We start from the raw sequence: 20,195 nt of genomic DNA, 5'->3' as shown, positions 1-20,195 counted from the left end.
AAATACAGGCATTAGGAATGAAAAATTATGGTAAAAACTCATCAGTAAACTAATCTTTGGAACGAATTTTTCTGTATTGTGGATGTTATCTGACATCAGGCAGCAGAGCATGAAAAATAAATCTGCTGCTTCAAATCTCTTTGACAGTGATTAGAATTTTGCACAGGGAGATAGAAAAAATAGAAATCTGTGGAAGGATAAATAACTGAGGTGCTTTTATAGTTTTGCTGTCCTCACTTTCAAAGAGTGGGGCTGTGCCAAAACTCGATGGCTCAAAGGTGGTGCTTTTGCTTGAGGAGCTGCAGAGTTGTGTCTGTTGTCCTGCTTCACTGTGGGCAGGGACAGCCAGAAGCAGGAACTGCCCAGGTGTCTGTGAGGAAAGAAAGGTCAGGAAACAGCCTGGCAAAGGTGGTCAGATGTGCAGGTGGCAGTTCCCTGACAAAGGATGTGAAGAGACCAAGTAGCAGGACCTGTCCTGATGGTGGAGGAGTAAAAGGTAGAAAGCTACAAGGGTCAAAGTGACCAGGGAATAGGTAGGAGAGGAGTCCTTGGGAAGAGGAGAAAGTCTCAGATGCACACTTAAGGTTACGTGAAAATTACAGGAAAGCTGAATTTGTACAGCTCAGGAGTCGTATATAATACTACTAGAAAGAAATAAAGACATTTGTAGCAGTTTGGAGGGGAAAAAAGCCCCTAATAACAAAATGCTAACTCTTTCATAAGTGAGCCAGTAGTAAAAGCAAAGTCAGTGGGACACAAGGAACTGATGGATGGCATCAGGAACACTTTAAATACCTTTCCTTTTTATCTGTAAACTTAGGACCAAAGCTACAGTGAGTTAGAGCACTTCAGGAAATAGTTTCCAGTTGTCTGGAAATGATGACATTCATAGTAGACTAAGCAGAGGATGGATTGGGGCAATGTGGTCACTTTGAGAGTATGAAAACTATAAAAGAGAAGAAAGCCAACCAATGTTAAGAGGTGAGAAAGTTAAAACGGAGGAAATGTAAATCAGTCAGAGTAACTGTTAGAATGATCCTTGGGGAAAAAACCCCAAAGCACCCATTTCTGTGCATGTTTTACTTTTCAGGAGAGAAATGCAGAGTCACTGAGGCTTTGGAGAGCAGGTTATGCCAAAGGGGATAGTTAAACAACAGTCTTCAATAAATTTTTGATCAAGACCAACTGGCGAAGAGTGCTAGGCAACAGAAAGGCAAAATTACAGTATGGAATGGCAGTGACACAACAGTGTAATTGGATAAGAAACAAAGAACTAGGAAAGTTTCTTTATTTAGGCCACAGCAACTCTGTACCCAGATACAGGTGTGTGGGTCTCACACTGCAAAAAGCAATCTGGTCACAGGGTAAACTTGATTAATGTGTTAAAAAGAGAACAATCACTGAGGGGTAGAGGCAGCACTGCTTCCTGTGGGGTGTGTGGGATAAGGCCTCTGAACATTCCAGCTGGAGGTGCTGTGCTTCAGAAGGAACTTGGAAGAAGCAGAGAAATGCAACAGGAATGGGTAGAGATCATGAAGAAAAATCTTGCCAAGAAGGAAGGAGTTTGTGCTCCTGAGTGATAGGAAGATTGGAATTATAAATGCTGAGATACCTTAATCTTGCTGCAGGGAAGGAAATGATACCTTCTGTGTGCCTGTGATGGATCAGATAAGAAATTATGGGCTTAAATTTCAACAAGGAAGATTGAGGGTGAACATTAGGAAAATTGTGCCAGTATGAAAGCTGTCTTGAGAAGTGAGATAGAGCACTTGGGAATGTAGAGGCTCCATTGCTGGAGGCCTTCCTTGCTGGGTTGGAATGATGTCACCTCATGTGTGTCAGGAATAGTTCCTTAGACCAGGTGAGTGGGCTGCATCACCTCACAAATCTCCATTTTAGTCTTCAGGTATTAATAATTGTGAATTTCAAATTTGAGACACATTCCCCATCAGAGTTGGTCCAAGATAGGATGGGAACGGATGTGCTCTGCCAACACAGTTGGTTGGAAGCTGCACTTGATTTTGCTCCCAAGCTTTTTAGTGGGCTCTGACTCATTTCTTGGGGTTCGTCACCTTTCTGTGTACCCTGACTTCCTCTTCAATAGGTGCCCTATATAAGAAATTGCCTTCATAAATTGAAGTTGATTATAGGAAGTTTGTGTTATTTATAGGAAAATACAAGGAGTCCAGTTTTGATGTATCATTTTAACTAATGGAAATTTCAATCATGTATAGTTGGTCTTAGAGGAATATAATATACCACAACAATAGTTCCACTTAAAACTATTCTTGCAAAATTGTCTCTCAAGCCTAGTTCCTGGGTACATTTGAAATAATTTTCTGAATAGAAACAAAACCAAATAGGTTTGATTTCCATTTATCTGTTGTTTCTGAAATGAGGTTGAACCCGACCGGTATTCAGAGACTATTGCAGAGAAATAGAGAATAAATGTCTTCAGGAGGAAACCAACCATTTTCAGGAGTCCTTCAGTGGAGGAGTTCTTGAGCCAAGAATAGCAGCAGCAATTTGTGCCTCGGTGGTGGAGTGGCAGCGACCCTGAGAGCGTGGCCGAAGCTTTAAAGAGCCATCGGCCTGAGCTCCAGCACGGAGGGGCAGCACTGCTCCAGTGAACCCCTGGCAGGAACTGAAACAGCCAAGTCTAAACGTGCCCCATTTACCACGTCATTAATATGTATTTGGGGCAGGTAGGAGGGGAAATAATCGTAAAGGAGTGTATTAGACGTGCTGGAAATTTGTGCGAATTAGCCTTCGAGATCTGCGTGTGGGCACCGATTAAAGCCCTCTACGTCCAATCTCAGAATTTATGACAATCTTCAGGCCCTAAAAATGTAAAGCTGACCCCATTCTGCTCCCTCTGAGCATTGCTGTGCCTTGGAGAGAGCCAAGCTCCCAGCCCAGGGTGTTCCAAGATGGTCGGTCCCGCTGTGCAGGCGCAGCCAGCGCCCGCTCCTGCCGCATTGTTCGGGCAGCTCTTCCCTGCCTCTATAAACAACTGCGTCGCTGATTAATGCGCTCGCGTTTGCCACTTAGAGCTGGTTTAGATAGAGGCAGGGAAGTCATTAAGGGCTTGGCAGCAGTCCAGGGTACATCTGGGGCTTGGGAGCTGCCGCTGGGGCAGGGAGGAGGGCGGCGGGCAGGAGCTGGGGCAGAAGAGAGGACACTTGGCACAGGAAGGAGCCGGGGCAGGGAGAACGATGAGGCAGGAGCTGGCACTGGAGCAGGGAGGAGGGCGATGGGCAGGAGATGGGGCTGGGAGAGGGAGGAGAACACCAGGCAGGAGGCAGGAGATGGGGCTGGGAAATGGAGGAGGACACCAGGCAGGGGGCAGGAGGAAGGAAGAGAGCAGTGGGGATGAGCTGGGGCAAGAGGAAGGAGGAGGACTCCAGACAGGAGGCAGCAGCCGGGGCAGGCGTTCAGCAGCGCCCGCATCTTCTCTTGGCTGACTTTCAAAAGCGGCAGAAAAGCAGCTACGGGCGCTAATTGTAGCTGGGTCCTGAAGTGAAAATGTTTTGTGACAGTTGAAAGAATTTAAAGAGGAAGGAAGATCGGTTTAGTGTCAGCTGCAATTAGATAATCAAAGCTTAAAAATCCTGCTCTGTTGATACCCTCACCTAGAGCCGGGGAGCGGAGCTTGGGGAAGGGGGAGGAGGGCTGTGCGTGGAAAGGGCATTTCCATAGCCAGTGCAGCCGAGGCCCGGCCGGGCTCGCAGGTTGTCTGGGCGCGCGCTCGCACACAGAGATTTTCTTGGCAGCTCTACAGGATGAGGCTTACACTGTACACAGCCGACATATTGAAGCCGGGAGCCCTGGAGAACGTAGAGGCAGGAGTAGAAACAGCTCTGCACACAATGTAGCGTCTCCTAGGATGGTTGGGCGGCTCCTTTCTTCAGGTATTTTATTACCCATCAGCCCTTTTTAGAGCCAAAAAAAGAGGGGAAAGTAACCCTAACCCTGAGAAAATAGCATCTGCTTCTGTTAAATCAATTTATTACATAACATTTCAGCGAGAGAGCAGCAGCACAGCGTCCTGAGCTTTTGGCTGCGTTTCAGGTTTGATAAAATGGCGTCTTCGCAGCAAGCTGCTTGTAAAGATATGTTGCACTGAGCAGAAAAATGCAATGATTTGGTGTTTTCTACTGCTGCTTTTGTGTCGGAGAGGTAGCATTTAGTGGAAGCTCTACTAATAATGAAAAATCTTGTTTATTTTTACTTGTTTTCTTAATGCATTTGAAAGCTTTCAGCATCAGAGGGAAGGAACTACATTTGAATGTCGTAGTGCAGAAAATGAAAAGGGGATAACAGGCTTTCCCCCGTGTGGGCTTAGCTATGGTTTAGTTTTAAAATAAATAAAGCTGCTTTATTCAATGCTTCCATCTCTTTTCTGCTTTTCCACGTTATGTGTGCTGTGCAGGATTTCAGCTTCCTCAATCCATGAGACTTGTTGTGAGTGAGCTTTGTAGGGGCTTCAGACAGATACCAGTTTTCAAATCTGTCTCTATGCCTAGAGCTGGATGCAGCAGGTAACCTGAAATGTTAACACTACAATGCCCATAATCTCTGCTTTATTATATTTTGTGCTTCAGAACAGATGCCTGTGTCATATTTTCTTTATGAAATTAGGCTACCTTTTATTTAGCACTTATAATGTTCCTGGCAATTCCTATTTAATTTAGACTTGGAAAAACTCATTTATAGTATTTTAAAGATCTATTCATGTTGAATTGAAAACTATATTATGAGAGGGGGGGAGAGAAAAAATAATTTGCCCTTTTTTTCTCATATTCTGACTCAGGATCACCAACCTTTGTGTGCCAAAGCAGATCCCCAGTGGGACTGTCAGTGGCCCTTGGGATTTTTCTGTGTTCTGCAAGTCAGAGCAGGGAGCACCGTCTGTCATCTGTCCTTTGGGCAGCACAGGGCGAGCCAGGGGGTCTGGTTGTTGTTACGTGACGGACGTGGGCTGAAAAATAAAACGAGTAATAAGAGAGGAGTCACTGTTAGATCTGATTTAAAATGGGGAGAGCACAATTTATTACTAATGTTCCATTAAAAGTATCCCAGACTTTGCCATTTTGTACCCTGTCTGTACTTTGGTTCCAAAGTCAGCTGAATGTTGTGTTGTAGTTGGGGAGACAGGGTTTTACTGCACAGCATTTGAACTAATTACTGCAATGGAAGCTATGAAGATACAGTTGCTTATAACTCAGCTGAATAAAAAAAAAAAAAAAAAAAAAAAAAGATTGTAAATGAGATTTTTGGAGGAGAAGGGAAGTTTGGGGTCAGTTGCTTGTGCAGGCAAAGTAGTTTGCTTTTCTAAGAAATGCATGCAACAGCTTCTCCCATTTCACTCTACTCATATTTTGCATTTGTAATCTATGTAAACGCTAAACTGATTTTGCAACTAATTATTCCTTACCCAACACAGCCAAAAATGTTTTCTGTTTTTAATAAGTACTGAATTGAAGCTGGTCAAGTATGTTGGCTACAGAACATAATAACACCAGCAATCTCCTCCCACCCTATTAAGGATATTATTTTTAAAAAACAGCAAGCCAAAACAAAACAACCTCCTCATGCTATTGGTTATGCTGATCAGGGCTGTGCATTTTTCAGGTCATGTGTATAGTTGCTGTTGGACAGAAGTTCTGTGCTTGTGAAAAATGAATTTGAGCCATTATCCTCAAATTAATATTTCCTTCCTGATGGCTTAAGAAGTGTTGTTGATCAGGAGAATGATATTTTATAAAAGATGCATAATTAAGATTTTGAAATACAAAGTGTTAATTTAAAAATTGTTTTTGCTTTGTGGTGTCCCAGCACTAGGATTTGCCAACACGGAATACCTGTGGTTCCTGTTTCTTGTGCCTTGTTTACAGTCTTTACTCAGCTCACAGAGGAGGGGTAAAAATGCTTCTGGTGGACTCAGTGCTTTTATTTCACATCTTTGCATAAATAAAGAGGAACCAATTCTTAAGACTTTTTAAAATGGGTTTGTCATTTCAGTCTTAACAATTTTGAAAAGGAAAGAAAACATTGGGAATTTCTGTAAAGAATTAGTTTCCTAGAAAGTTGGAGGAAATCTGCGTTTTCAAAAAAAAAAACAAACTCAAACAAATAGAAAAGTTCTCTAGATTTAATTATGTAAAATATTTTGCATTCATTACTTATCCAAAATGTTTAAGGTCTTTACAGATTAAGTAAGAGGCAGTATTTATTTTGTAGCAGAAAGCCCTTTTTACTTAAAAGAAAATGGAAAAATGTCCTTTTGTTATTTGCTTCCAGAGACAAGAATATAAAACTTATTCTCTTCAAGATCTGTATTTAAACTCTTGGTTTGTCTGACAGCAAAGCCCCAGTTTCTGCAGGTTTCTGCTTATTTTGTGAATTTTTTTTTCCATTCTCTTCATATGTCCTTTTTCTTGGGAGCTTTATGGCAGGAGCCTTTGGTGTTAGAACCAATTGTTCCAGTGGGTGTTAGACACTCTGAGGTTATGGCACAGGTTTTTCTCTGGTTTTTGAATCCATGATGTGAGGATCCCGCTGCCTCTGGAGCAGGGAAGGCACAGCACAGGGACCCGCTGCTCCAGAGGGGGATCACTGATTTCACATCCCCTACACAGAATTACTGTAATCCCAACCAAAGTCACCACTTCCAGATCAGCCCGTGGTTATTGTTGAGCAAATCATCTGAACCTGGGGAAGAGCGACTGTGCCAATGGGACAGGAAAGGGAGCACCTGGGTTTGTGAAGCCTTGGGAAACCCAGGGGGATTGGAGCTGTGTGTTCCTGCCAGGATCCTGCCTGGAGTAGCTGTGCTTGGCCAAGCCCCGGCCCTTGGCCATTTCCTACTCTTAATATGGACGTCTCTTGGGTTTTACAGTTCTTTTCCATCATAATTTTCTTTCCTTCTTGGTTTCTCTTACTGCTCCTCAAGATCTGGTCTCTTATTTAATAATTTTTTTTACTCCCTACTCTCAGCAATCATTCTAAGCTATTTTGTCATCTTCAGTCCCAGCCCTTCCCTTTATTCTGTTTCCTAAGTGCTCTCAAATTTGAGCACTGCTTTCACCACTATCTTTGGGGAAGAGGAGAAAGGAGCTGATTAAACAAGCAGCTCCCTTTCATCTCATCAGCCATGGTGCTGTTGCTGTGAGTGTGGAGATGTCCTGGGTGCTGTCCTGATCCCCCTTCCCCAGCCTGCCCCGCACAGCTCTGCTCGGGCTCCCCTAGACCCGCACAGGGAGCTGAGCTTTGGGCTTTGACAGACCTGTCATTGGAACAATGTATTTCCAGCCACTTTCAAATCCTTCTGCCAAGGCTCAAATGCAGCCCTGACTCGCACCACTCACAGGGTTGAAAAAAATCTAACTCCTCTTATCTGATTCTTTAGTTGCCTCAACTTCTTATCTTCTGGCCTGGCCTACTGCTGCTTTTTTCCTTTTGTTCATTCCTGCTCTGCTAAGAATGTTCCTCGGCTCATTTCCCTGACCCTGCTGACCCTTTTTTAAGTCCTTTCACAGCCTGCCTTCCCCTTCCATGTCTTATCTGGGATTCTGGCCTCTGTTTAACACCTGTGTAGCAAATCTAGATCGTCAGGTAAATGTTCAACGTGCTTCCTCAGCTCTGTGCTGTAGCAGTGGCTGTAGCCAGGGATAACAGGATGCTTTCTTCTTTTCCCCAGCCATTGCATGTAGAGGAAGGAATCCAGGTAAATCCAAGTGGTTCTGTTCATTCTTTCGGATTTGTCGTGCATTTGTCAATTATTATGGAAGAAATTATTCCCTGTGAGGGTGGTGAGGCACAGGGTGCCCAGAGCAGCTGTGGCTGACCCATCCCTGGCAGTGTCCAAGGCCAGATTGGACAGGGCTTGGAGCGACCTGGGATAGTGGGAGGTGTTCCTGCCCATGGCAGGAGGTGGAATGAAATGATTTTGAAGGTCCCTTCAAACCCAAGCAATTCTATTTTCTCTGATTATTTAGGTCTTTCCCTGGTATCATGAGAAGATAGGTAATGAACTAAGAAAGTTTTCCCTTCCTTTCTCTAAAATTCTTCCTTCTGCTTCAATTAATTTAAATTAGAAAAAGAAAAAAGCAATCTGAGTTGGTTTAGTGTGGATTTCTTTGTCTTGCAAAATCTTCATAAGGCAACCAAATAATCGCCTTAAAAAGCCACAGGTGAAACGTGTGAACAAGACTTTGTCAGAGAAAGCTTTTTCTAATCTTGGGAGTAATTTCTGCAATATCAGAACACCTCTAATTAGGGGACCTAATCACACCAACATATTTGTGATTTAAATTAATTCATATTAGGCATTCATTGTTACCAACTTGTTTGGGAGATTCGTTGCATCCATCTTCCCCACAAAAATATTCATTTTATTCACAAAGAGCAGAAGCCATGTTTCAGCAGATTTAAAGCAAGTAAAAATAATTGACATCCAAAATTTTTTACTTTGATGCATGCAAGCAGTTAAGAGGAGCTCTTCTGCAGATTGTTTCCCACACAGATCTCTTGGATCAGACTGAAATACTTGTTATCAAATTGCTGTAAAAAGAAAGTAAGAGAAATAGTCTTCTACAGAGCAATTGAGATGGAAAGTAAATGCAAAACCTTGACCAAAGCCTGAGTCCTCAACACGAGACATGTTGTGCCTTTCAGTTTATTGTCATGCCGTGGTGAGCAAGCAGGTGCTCAAGAGCTTTTGGTGAATTTTTTGGGTTAGTGTCTGTGTTTGAGGATGTGACAGTGCTGAAAAGGCACAGCATCACTTTTCATTGGCTTAGGGACGCAGGGGATTGTGTTTACAAATGCAAAATGATGATTAAACCACAAGTAAAGCCTGTGAGAGGTAAGTTTCCTGACAAAACTGTCAGTTATTTAGAGATGCCCCAGTTCTCTGCTAAAATATACATTAGTGGTGTTTATAATTGGCACCTTACAATAAAAGTTGCTGTCTGTATTTGTTTGTTTATTTCCAGGAAGGGTTGTAAACCTAAATGCAGTATGAATTTAGTGTGTTGTGACGTGGGTGTGTATGTAATATCTCAGGGCAGGCAGACATTTTACAGTTTTTTTGATGCTCTTTTTTTGTGTTTCTCTGAAGAATGAGAATTGAGTCAAAATAAGTGGTAAGAGTCTGCTAGATACTCTTCTGTCTTTCTTCCAAATTTGGTTTTTGACTTTTCACATAGATTAGTATATTTGCTCCTCTTATTTATTGCCTGCTTATTATTTTTACTGGTACACTGGGGGCTACAAAACACTTGCTCTGTTCTAAAATGAAATTGTTTAGTTATTTTAATTGAGAGTCTTGCCAGATTAAAAAAAAAAGTCAAAAAATTAATATGAGCATCATGCTCCATTGTAGTGAGGAAAATTACTGTATTGTGTTAGAGAATGTACTCTAAATTTGAGCAGAATGTAGTGTTGTAACTAGTGATGTAAAACAGTGCTTAATAGAGGGCTTTTGCCTTGCTTGAACAGTGGACTCATTTTTAACCTTGGATCCTTTCAGATCTCAGCCACAGTGGATTGGGAGACCATTATGAGAATTCCCACTGGGGACAGCAGCCCGCTTTCAGGAGTGAAGGCAACTGCAGCTGGGATAAAGTGATAATAGACAGGACTGACAAGGAAGCGTGGCCTTCCATTACCGGAGCTGAGACTGAGTCTGCCTCAGAATGTACTACAGACACTGACTCTGCCTCCAACTGTGGCTCAGAGAACAGTAGCATGGCTACAGGGAGTGCCCAAGGCAACTTCACTGGACATACAAAGAAAACTAATGGCAATAATGGCGCCAACGGAGCACTCGTCCAAAGCACTTCTAACCAGAGTGCCCTTGGAGCTGGTGGAGCAAACGGCAACGGCGGCTCGGCCAGGGTGTGGGGGGTGGCTGCAGGCTCCAGCTCTGGCCTAGCTCACTGCTCTGCCAGTGGTGGGGATGGAAAGATGGACAACATGATGGGAGACGGTAGAAGTCAGAACTGCTGGGGTGCTTCCAACTCGAATGCTGGCATGAATCTTAACCTTAACCCTAATGCCAATCCAGCTGCCTGGCCTGTACTTGGACATGAAGGAACTGTGGGAGCAGGCAACCCTTCCAGTATTTGCAGTCCAGTCAGTGCCATAGGTCAGAACATGGGCAACCAGAATGGGAACCCAACAGGCACCTTAGGTGCTTGGGGAAACTTGCTGCCGCAAGAGAGCACAGAACCACAAACGTCCACTTCTCAGAATGTGTCTTTCAGCGTACAACCTCAGAACCTTAACACTGATGGACCAAATAACACTAACCCCATGAACTCTTCACCAAACCCTATCAATGCAATGCAGACAAACGGACTGCCGAACTGGGGGATGGCCGTGGGCATGGGGGCCATCATCCCGCCCCACCTGCAAGGCCTTCCTGGTGCTAACGGAACAGCGGTTTCTCAAGTCAGCGGGGGCAGTGGTGAAGGAATGGGCAGTTCAGTATGGGGGATGTCCCCAGGTAATCCTGCCACAGGAAACAGCAATTCTGGGTTCAGTCAGGGGAATGGAGACACTGTGAACTCAGCATTAAGTGCTAAACAAAACGGATCCAGCAGCGCTGTGCAGAAGGAAGGAAACGGAGCGAACGCGTGGGACTCGGGGCCGCCCTCGGGCCCCGGGGTGCTGGCGTGGGGCCGGGGCGGTGGTGGGGTTGGCAGTGTGCATTCTGGAGCCTGGGGCCACCCCAACCGCAGCGCCAGCAACGGTGTCAACGGGGAGTGGGGCAAGCCCCCAAACCAGCATTCCAATAGCGACATCAATGGGAAAGGATCAACAGGGTGGGATAGCTCGAGCGTTACCAGTCCGAATCCTGCCATGCAGCAGGGCAATGAACAAATGAACTCTTGGGCCAAAGCTGCGGCATCTGGCACCACGGCTAGTGAAGGAAGCAATGACAGCGGTGGGAGTCAACATGAAGGCAGTACTGGGAGGGAGGGGGCTGGAGAGGGCAGAAGGAGAGACAAAGGGATGATAGACCAAGGGCAAGTTCAGTTGCCAAGAAATGACCTTGACCCCAGGGTCCTGTCCAATACGGGGTGGGGACAGACCCCTGTGAAGCAAAACACTGCCTGGGAATTTGAAGAGTCCCCAAGGTCTGAACGGAAGAATGACAATGGAACTGAGGCCTGGGGTTGTGCAGCTACTCAATCTTCAAACTCAGGGGGGAAGAACGATGGGTCCATCATGAACAGTACAAATACCTCTTCAGTATCTGGGTGGGTCAACTCTCCACCGGCAGCTGTTCCAACAAATACAGGTTGGGGAGACAATAACAACAAAGCACCAAATGGCCCAGGGGGGTGGGGAGAGTCAGCAAGCTCTACTACTGTTAATAATGCTGCTGCTGCCAAAAGCGGCCACGCGTGGAGTGGGACCGCAAATCAGGAGGACAAATCACCTACTTGGGGTGAACCTCAGAAACCCAAATCTCAAAACTGGGGAGATGGACAGAAATCAAATCCGAGCTGGACTTCGGGAGGTGGAGACTGGACAGATTCATCATCTGTTCCTGGACACTTGGGTGATGGGAAGAAGAATGGATCTGGATGGGATTCTGATAATAGGTCGGGGTCTGGCTGGAATGATTCCACAAAGTCTGGGACCAGTGGGTGGGGGAATGGCACAAACAGCAAGGCTAATACAGGTACAAGTTGGGGGGAATCTTTAAAGCCAGGCCCCCAACAAAATTGGGCTAATAAACCCCAGGACAACAATGTGAGTAACTGGGGAGGAGCTGCTTCTGTAAAACAGACGGGGTCAGGGTGGGTTGGTGGGCCAGTGCCAGCCAAACAAAAAGAGAACTGTGAGGCAACTGGCTGGGAAGAGCCATCTCCACCGTCCATTCGCCGCAAGATGGAAATCGATGATGGTACCTCAGCTTGGGGCGACCCAAATTACAACAACAACAAGACTGTAAACATGTGGGATAGAAATAATCCTATAATTCAGAGCAGTACCACAACCAACACCACCACCACTAGCACCATTATCAACACCAACATGGTTGAACCTCAGCCATCGCACCAGTCAAGTGCCCAGCCGAACCGGTCCCCGCTGCTTGGCCCAGGTATGACAACAGTTTTGTGAAATACTTCATGAAAAAGGTTTATGAGATGCTTTAGACCAGTAGCAATTGCTGAATGCTGTCTGTCCTGTCGCTGTGTTGGGTAGAAATCCTGTATTTATGTCCAGAACAGGTTTCCTTTACTCTGAAGCAGTTTTGTCTTGAGGATAGAATCCATGGAGCCTGACACAAATTTCCATAATCCAGATAAATGTAAGAAATGAGTAAGAATGTAAGCTTAAACCAATATTTGTCAATAGCATGGTAGGTTCTTAGACTGTGGATCCATATTTATTTTAACATCTCTTCCACAGTTACTTAACACTTTTTAATTCAGCCCTTGAGAGGCTGGGGGTTTTGGCAAACGTTTCTTCTGTAATTTGTCTGCTGTCCTGCACTGCACAGGCTCAGTGTGTTTAGACAGTCTGCATCTGTTTCTTCTCTGCAAAACATCTCTTGGCAACAGATGTTTGTTCACAGTTGCATTAATTTAGGCTGCTGCTGTTTCTCTATCCAGTTTGTTGTCTTTTCTGAAGAAATGGTTCTTTTCTCAGGGGTTGGGCATGGGCAACACCCTGGATTTTGTGTGGTTCTCAAAAAGCAGGACTGGTTCAAGGTGTTAATATCCAGGATGACTGAAGTTAGGTTATCCTAACTTCAGCTTGTGTTTCAAAGACGAGGTTTTAGGCATTTAGGAGTTTTTCTAATCAAAGGCAAGGTGCTGTTGTAGGCAAGCAGCAAGGAATAAAAATGCATAAAAAATGGGGAAAATGCTTAAAAGAAAGGTATTTAAATAAAAGTTACACTAGCAGCCCATATCTATATCATGGACCACAGACCTCTCCAAAATAAATCCTGCAGTTCTCTTTCAAATTCTCCATCTGAGTTTTGTTTCCAGGTTTTTGTTTCATTGTGGTCATAGCTAAGTACTGATTTTTTACCCACGTTTTTCTCCAAGTGGGATTTGTTCTCTTATTCCCATCCTTTTTCTCTTTGATGTTTTGGAATGATTCAAATTTGCTTTAATGTCTGTGTGAAAATAGTCTAACGTTCCCCACTCTGGTCAAATATTTTAACAGTAAAGGGTACCTATTTTAATAAAATAACATGCTCCATAAGGAGAAATCTTTAAATGGCTTTGTACTTGGTCAGCCCAACATATGTGACTAGCTTATTTAATCCATATTTAAAACTTCACCCATGAAACAAGAATTCAGATTCCTGAAGTGTAACGGAAGTAATGAAAGCAGATTTTTGATTGGGTTTGGATGTGGTTTTGTTTTTCATTAAGGTAATTTTTGGAGGATTACATTGGTGCTTGTAAAAGTGTTCATACATACACAGCAATGCAGTGTTAATGTTTTTCAAATAATAATACCTTATAGAGGAAAACTTGACAGTCCTGAGCCCTTCAGATTTTGGCCATGGAATTTAAAAGCTGGTGGGAATCTGCAGTGATTCCTTTGGAGAATGGACAGTAGCAAAGGGAAGGGTTCCTTTGAAGAAATATGTTTACATATTCAGAGAGCTGCCTATGACCAACCTGCTCAAGCTGCTCCCTGACCAGGTTAAAGTGAGTGTTGGGCACCTTGAAAAATGTGAGCTAGAAAGATTGTAAGATCTTTTAAGATAAGTAAATCTTTTATCTTCTCTTTTGTTTTTTTAAAATTTTCCAGGATAAGCAAAGCCAGCTCTCAGAATATACTTAAGTCAGCATGCAAGAAAGTATGAAATGAGTAAAAGTGAAGACAATTTAAAATATACTTCTGATATTAAAATTTAGATGAAGTTGTAGCAGGCATAAGTTAAGCCCTATTTGATGTATTTTTGCTCCATACACTTAATACAGTACAAGTCTAAAGGCCAAACATGGTCATATTTTGAAGGATTTTTGTCTAAATGGAGGCGAGGAGCAGTCAGTCCCTTGTGTCTTGAGCTCTGCCCATGTTTACTTGTGACTGTGCCAGAGAGGGCCCATTCCTGTGCTTATCTCACACACAGGGCAGCAGTGCAATTCCAAGTGATCCCAGTGACTTCCCTTCAGAGTGCAGGAGGCCTCGTTTCCCCAGTGCAGGCAGCACATGGCAGCTGTACAGCAACATCCCCGTGGTCTGGGTGGAAATGTACACAGACCTGAAACATCTACAAATCATCTCCCATCTGGGACTGCCAAAACATGGGAAGCAAGTAGTGAGTGTCTTCCCTCCCACGCAGACAGGGCTCTGCACTTTGGAGTTGTGCTGTTTAACTCTTTTTCCTACTCCAATTCCCTCTCCACTTGGCTGTGCATTTCCAGCCTCTGCAATGAGGGAGACAAAAATCCTGTAACCAGGAGACTTCTGCAGTCCACAACCAAAGTTCATCCAGCAGCAGCTCTTTTCCATGCAGAGCATGATTGTGTTATTAGAGCCTGTGCTGTAGGGCACAGTTAAGTGCTCATCTAAAATCCTACAACTCTTGAACTCCGTAGTTACCATGGGCATTTTGTCACCTGCGTGGGTCTTGACGTGCTCTGCCAGTCACATTCAGGGAATAGAAGGAATTAGGAATCATGGATTTCATTTCCTGTATAAGCAGGGAGGAGTGGTGCAGATGGAAGTTGTTACAGTCACACATCCTGCAAGCAAAGAAGTGGATTTTAATTTTGGTGCACAGCACTAGTTAGGGGTTCACAAAGGATTAACAGTCCCTTTTAGGATTGAAGTTTATGCTTTATTAGTTTGGAAATAGAGGCCAAGTTGTAGTCTTGTTATTCAAGTTGTCACCCATCCCCAGAAGTTCTCCAGATCCTCTGAAGGCAGAACTTAAAAGCCATTGATGGGAAGCAGATGTTGGTAAACACTTGATGAAAATGAATGCTCTAAGGAGTTTCATTTTCCATTGGAAAAGAAGGGGAAAAAAAGAGGGAGAAAGGGATAGATAATGTGATAGATACAGTCCTTTCTGTATCTGTCCTTTCTTCTTCTCAAGGCAGTGGTGAATTACTTAGAAAGATGAGCAGAAAGCTGATGGGTTTGAGCTAGATTTGGGTTTAATCTAAATTACTTGTGCATATTTCTTCCTAGCACCTCTAACTCATGCAGCTTTGAAATGAGGAGAATAAGAAGTAAAAAAAGGTTTTGCGAACAGAAATCATTAAAAGAGAATTTTTGGATCTCGGACAGCATCAGATCCTCCCTCCAAGTGCTGAGGAGTGGGCTTGATGCTTTCCTGTCCTCAATACATCAGGAGAGCCTGGCAGGGTTCCAGCATCCTCCAGCTGAGGAAAGAAACAACAGGAGATAACACAGGCTTCCCTGTGGGGATTGTAGGTCACAAATTAAAGTCTTTGTGGTTACTAGAGAGTGAGGAGCTTAGGTTTTAAAAACCTGAACTGGGTCTAAGTTCTGAAAGCTCCAAACATTTCTATTCCTTTTATAATCCTGTGCTACTAATGGCAGCTCGCGTGACAGTGTTTTTATTTCTGACTTTGAACTTCCATCAGAATGGATTTGAAAGCAGCTCAGCTTTGGGCTCCTTTAGGGTGCTCATGTGAAAACCAAAAACCCTCTGGTGGGTGCTCAGCCCACGAGCAGCCAGGTGTCAGGGGGCAGCCAAGTGATGCTGAGAGAGCTGCACTCGATTTGCACACAAGGGTGATGTCACTGCTGAAACCCAAATCAGAGATTTCTGAATGCTCAGTGGTGAACTGCAATCCCTTCCAGAAAATGAGGATTTGAAAAATTAAGGGTTGTAGGTGGCTCTTAATATATCTATAAAACTCAGAATAACTAGTGTGTAATTAGTAAACAATCTCTTTTCTGCCTAATGTCTTCTTTTTTATCTGTATAAGGTTCTAATATTTTGGTTTGCCTGTATTGTGCTCGTGTACTCTGGTATTTATCACGGACCAACAACTTGAAAGAAAACAATTTCTGCCATCCAAATAGCTATAGGGTTATTTTGAGGGAAAACAACTGCATCCTGCCACAGCTTAGTTAACATTTCACTTTCCCTTGAGGATTTCCTGTTGGCTGTGGCCCAATGTTAATTATGTTTTTATTTCTATAAAACAAAGCTCTGCCAATGTGTCCATGTTTATTACTGTGATCTTTTCATTTCTTGCAATTCTAACAGTGTTTAAAAACTTCAGTATTTAAGGCCTCACTAAAGCCTCACTTTCTTGCCAAAGAAGCCTTTAAATGGAGCAGGTTCTGTTGTGAAACAACATTCATGGAGACCTGAGTGGGTTTTAAGGAGCTTTTTACCAGGAGAGCATAAATCTGTGTTGTTTTCATCAGAAAATAGGAAGTTTTCTCCAAGCAGAACTTTTAAAAATGTTTGGCAGTTTCAGGTTTTGAGACCACTCAAAGGCCTTGGTTTGCCTTCCCAACAGCTGTGGAGAGTTTTGATCATTCTTTCAAAAATGTAACTTTATTCACATTTAAACTTCCTAAACCAGAACCGTTTGGAGTCATAGGAAGATAGCACAGAGACAGTAGCATTGGGACAGCAGGATTTACACAGAGGGAAAACAGGTTTGCAATTGAGAAGTGCTCCAGAATTTACAGGCAGGGTAGTTTTTGCAGTGGTTATTTCTCCAGCAGCCTTCAGCTTTTATTTACTAATTTCCTGCACTTAATTTTATCTGTTAAAATAGTTGGAAAACTTTTTGTTGATTTGTTTGCCTTTATGTACTTGTATCATTTTCTGTTAGCAAAGGTTGATTCCCCCATTATTTGTAATCCCGTATTATTTCCTGCTCAGTGCATTTAAAAGCACTTAAAATAATTTGGACATTACACATCTGTGGCCTTTAGTGGAAGTTGTTAAATTTATAAGAGCAACAGAGGAACCAGGGGGTTCTTTTGAGGTTTTTATTCTATAACACAGCACACTTTAGCTTTTTAATATATAAATTGTGTTTTAAGGATAATTTTATAAACTGAATTAGGTAGTTTCCAGTAGAGTTTGCCTAAAGTCAGGGAGATGTTAGTACTCTGCACTGTCCCTGTTTGCAGTCTGGTTGGTGCTGGAGAGATGTTTTGCTTTCTGTTTCATTTGCCTGCAGTTAATCTTTTTCAGCTGCCAGTATGATTAAATACACACAGTTGTCTGCCAGTTGCCTCCTGAGTAGTGAGGCAGAAATTCAAATAAAGCCTTCCTTAAATAAAGTTGGCTTGAAGATACGAGCAGGAACCTTGAAGTAAGCATTTCAGGTGCAACACCAAGGAAGCTGTCATGTTAAGTACAGGTTCATTTAGGTGCATCTGTGGATCTGCCAGTTTATCTTCTTTACACACCTTAAAATAACCAGAAATGTAAGGTACATTGATCGAGCCTAAACAACGATATTTTTGTTTCAAATGGAAATCACTTGAATGAAACAATGACATTTTGAATTGTTTTAGAGGCTTGCTTTAAATTCAGTGCCTCTTGCTGGTAGAAAAAGAGTTTTATGAAGCTGCAACATTCCAGTGGAGAGCTTTGCCCTGGGTTGTGCCATCTGCATTTGCATGAGTGTCTGAGAGACCTGCAGTGGCTGTAAGGAGCAGAACCTAAAATCTGTGATGCAGCAACACAGGAGCAATGCACAGCTCTGGGCCCATCTATTTGGTTGTTTTCTTTGCCAGGCAATGTTTGAGTTGTTGGCAGTGGATGTTGCTGCATTTTCTGGTAACAGGAATTCTGTGGAACTCAGTGAGTTCTGCAAGGACTTGTTGCTCAGTGAAACACCATTGTTTGGTTATTCCAGTGTATTTCAAGGTACTGTTAGAACACTCCCTTGCCATTGCCTACCTATTCTGAGTGTCAATTTGTACAGAAAATGTTGTTCCTGCTTTTTTCTTTTTTAAACCTTTCCAGAGTATTTTTACAGCTGCCATTGTGGAGCTGTAAAAAAGGAAATAGTGCTGTGGCAAAGCAGCATCTGGTCATTCACTTATGAAATACTCATCTTAATACCATTCATCTCCAGTGAAAAGAGAACAAGTTCCTGATTTAGCAGCCTAATTACCAGTGGAAGTTTTAAGCAGACTGAATTCTACAATATTTGTTGAGATCTCAACTGTCATGTAATGTGATGTAATTTTTTTTTTTTACAATTGTAGAAAAATAGGTCAGGTGTCTGTAAGAATTTTGTTTTCTTGCTTGTTGTGCATGTTTACAAAGTACCTTGAACTCCCATCTGTGATCCAGGTTCTCTCTCCAGAAAATCTCTGGTAACAGTGGTTGTAAATGCATTTTCCCCTGTTTCTGTGTTGGTCAGTGTTGCTGTGCAGGCTCAGGAGCCCTGTGGCTGTTCCTGCCACGTTCAGCTGCAGGGCTAAAATCGTGTCAGGTGGATTTAAGCGCATTACACCCAAGCCAAGCCAGACTAAGGCTGTTTCTTTGGAGTAGCTTACGTCTTCCAGTGAGTTAATGTAATACTTTGTAGGAAAACAATGGCTTCTACCTGTGGTTTTATTATGAATCCTAATTGCTGTCTTGATTAGTTCCCCTTAAAATAATATTTATTACGATGTAGAGGGTCAGTGATGAGGGATAGGTGGGTAGCCATGAGTTGTAATAAAAGCTTTAAGGAGAACATTCAGCACAGATAATCTTCACTCAAAGAGGGAACAGTCAAACAGCATTTTACTGTCAGGGCATGAGAAAAGAGATTTTATAGTTTGTAAACAGTGAAAAGGAATTAAAATAGGTTTAAATCTTACAGTGAAGCAAGGCCCAGCTCAGACTGGGGTCCTGGTCTCTGGAATGCTGGCCCTGGGCAGGTAGGAGCAGCTGCTCCTTGGGACCAGTGTGGTGCTCACTTAGCAGCCTGGTTGCTTCTGGCTGTGGAGAAAAACCCTCTTTCTGTGTTGACAACTTGGCATTAGTATTGAATTAAGAAAAAAACTCTTGGGACCAAATTTAAGGAATGTTTTTTAAACATACTAACTGCAATCACTGTATGTACTTACTGGTTCATGCTCTTTCCAGAGAAGCTCTTGAGTAAAACTTAAAGTTTTTTGGAATGAATTGACGAAGAAGCCTTTCCTCTCATCACTGTTTTCCTTGCCTTGCTCCAGCAGGCTGGGGAGAGATGCCTGCTGTCCACACCAAGAGCGAAGCTTCCTGGGGAGAGCCCTCCTCCCCTTCTGCTGCAGTTGATAATGGCACTTCGGCGTGGGGGAAGCCCCCCAGCAGTGGGACCGGGTGGGGAGAGAATCCTGCTGAGCCAGCAGGGACCTATGGAAGAACAAACGCTCCAGCTCCTGCCCCAGCACTGTGCAAACCAGGTACACACAGGGTGACACTGAACTGGCAGGACAGGAGGGGGTTGTTTCTGCCACTTCTGCTTTTCTGTGCATTTTGGTCACAGGCTGCCTTTGTGATTTCGTTCTCAAAACTATGTTAGCTGTTAATCCAAATACCTGGTTAATTAAAAAATAGGAATATAGTGCATGCATCTGTAAATTTAAAGGGGAGTAGATTTGTGTCCTTGGAAAGCAGCATAGCAGAGGTGCAGAAAACTGTGGAACTGCAGAAGAACATGACTAGGACTTAAACCCTTGGTGTCTAAAAGAAACCTGTACTGAGATGAGAAGCAGTAGAGGACAGCCAAGATAGGTTGATTCTGGTAGGAAAAGCAACACCTGAGAACCACTAATCATAACAACCTCATGTGGGGTTAAACTGGGTGAGTGGGTGTTTTCTTCAACCATTAAAACTGTTGCCAGGTTCAGGAACATCCTGAACTATTTCCTGCTTCGTGATTCCTAACTCGTGGTATTTGATAAATATCCTCCATCTCTGAATATCCCGAGGGCCACAGTGATGGCTTTAGACTCTTCTTTTGGCTGTTGAAGTTGCCTAGAGTTTCACTCATGCAAAATACTATAGTGAGAGGTAGTTAGAAATCCCAGAAAACATAAAAGGAGGAGTGAGAGCTCTTAAGATGAGTAATCCCAGCTTTAAACAGAGTAAACAGAATAAAATGGACGGAGGTGACACAACCTCGTCACTGAATGTGAAGCATTCCCTGCAGCCCACGAGCTCCTTTCAGATTCCATTCTTCAAGATGGGAATGAGTTTCTGAGCATTATTGACTTGGAAA

General features: G+C 43.3%; 1 protein-coding gene across 14 annotated transcripts in view; it reads left to right on the top strand.

Annotated features, from left to right (window-relative positions):
* TNRC6C (trinucleotide repeat containing adaptor 6C) overlaps positions 1-20,195 on the top strand; it is a 100,006-nt gene that overhangs the window by 51,382 nt on the left and 28,429 nt on the right. For 10 of the 14 annotated variants that reach the window (XM_083874415.1, XM_083874413.1, XM_083874402.1 and 7 more), the window contains exons 5-6: positions 9,536-12,121; positions 19,168-19,377. In XM_083874415.1, coding sequence (XP_083730541.1) covers positions 9,536-12,121; positions 19,168-19,377 — 2,796 coding nt within the window. Of the gene's footprint in view, positions 1-3,825; positions 3,912-8,849; positions 8,870-9,535; positions 12,122-19,167; positions 19,378-20,195 lie in introns of those variants that run through there. The other 4 variants (XM_083874406.1, XM_083874407.1, XM_083874405.1 and 1 more) reach the window with 4 other exon arrangements.

Source organism: Zosterops lateralis (genome assembly GCF_965231275.1).
Source record: "Zosterops lateralis genome assembly, chromosome: 18".
Lineage (NCBI taxonomy): Eukaryota > Metazoa > Chordata > Aves > Passeriformes > Zosteropidae > Zosterops > Zosterops lateralis.
Note: the sequence above shows the minus strand (reverse complement) of the source record. Positions and strands in the feature narration are given on the sequence as shown.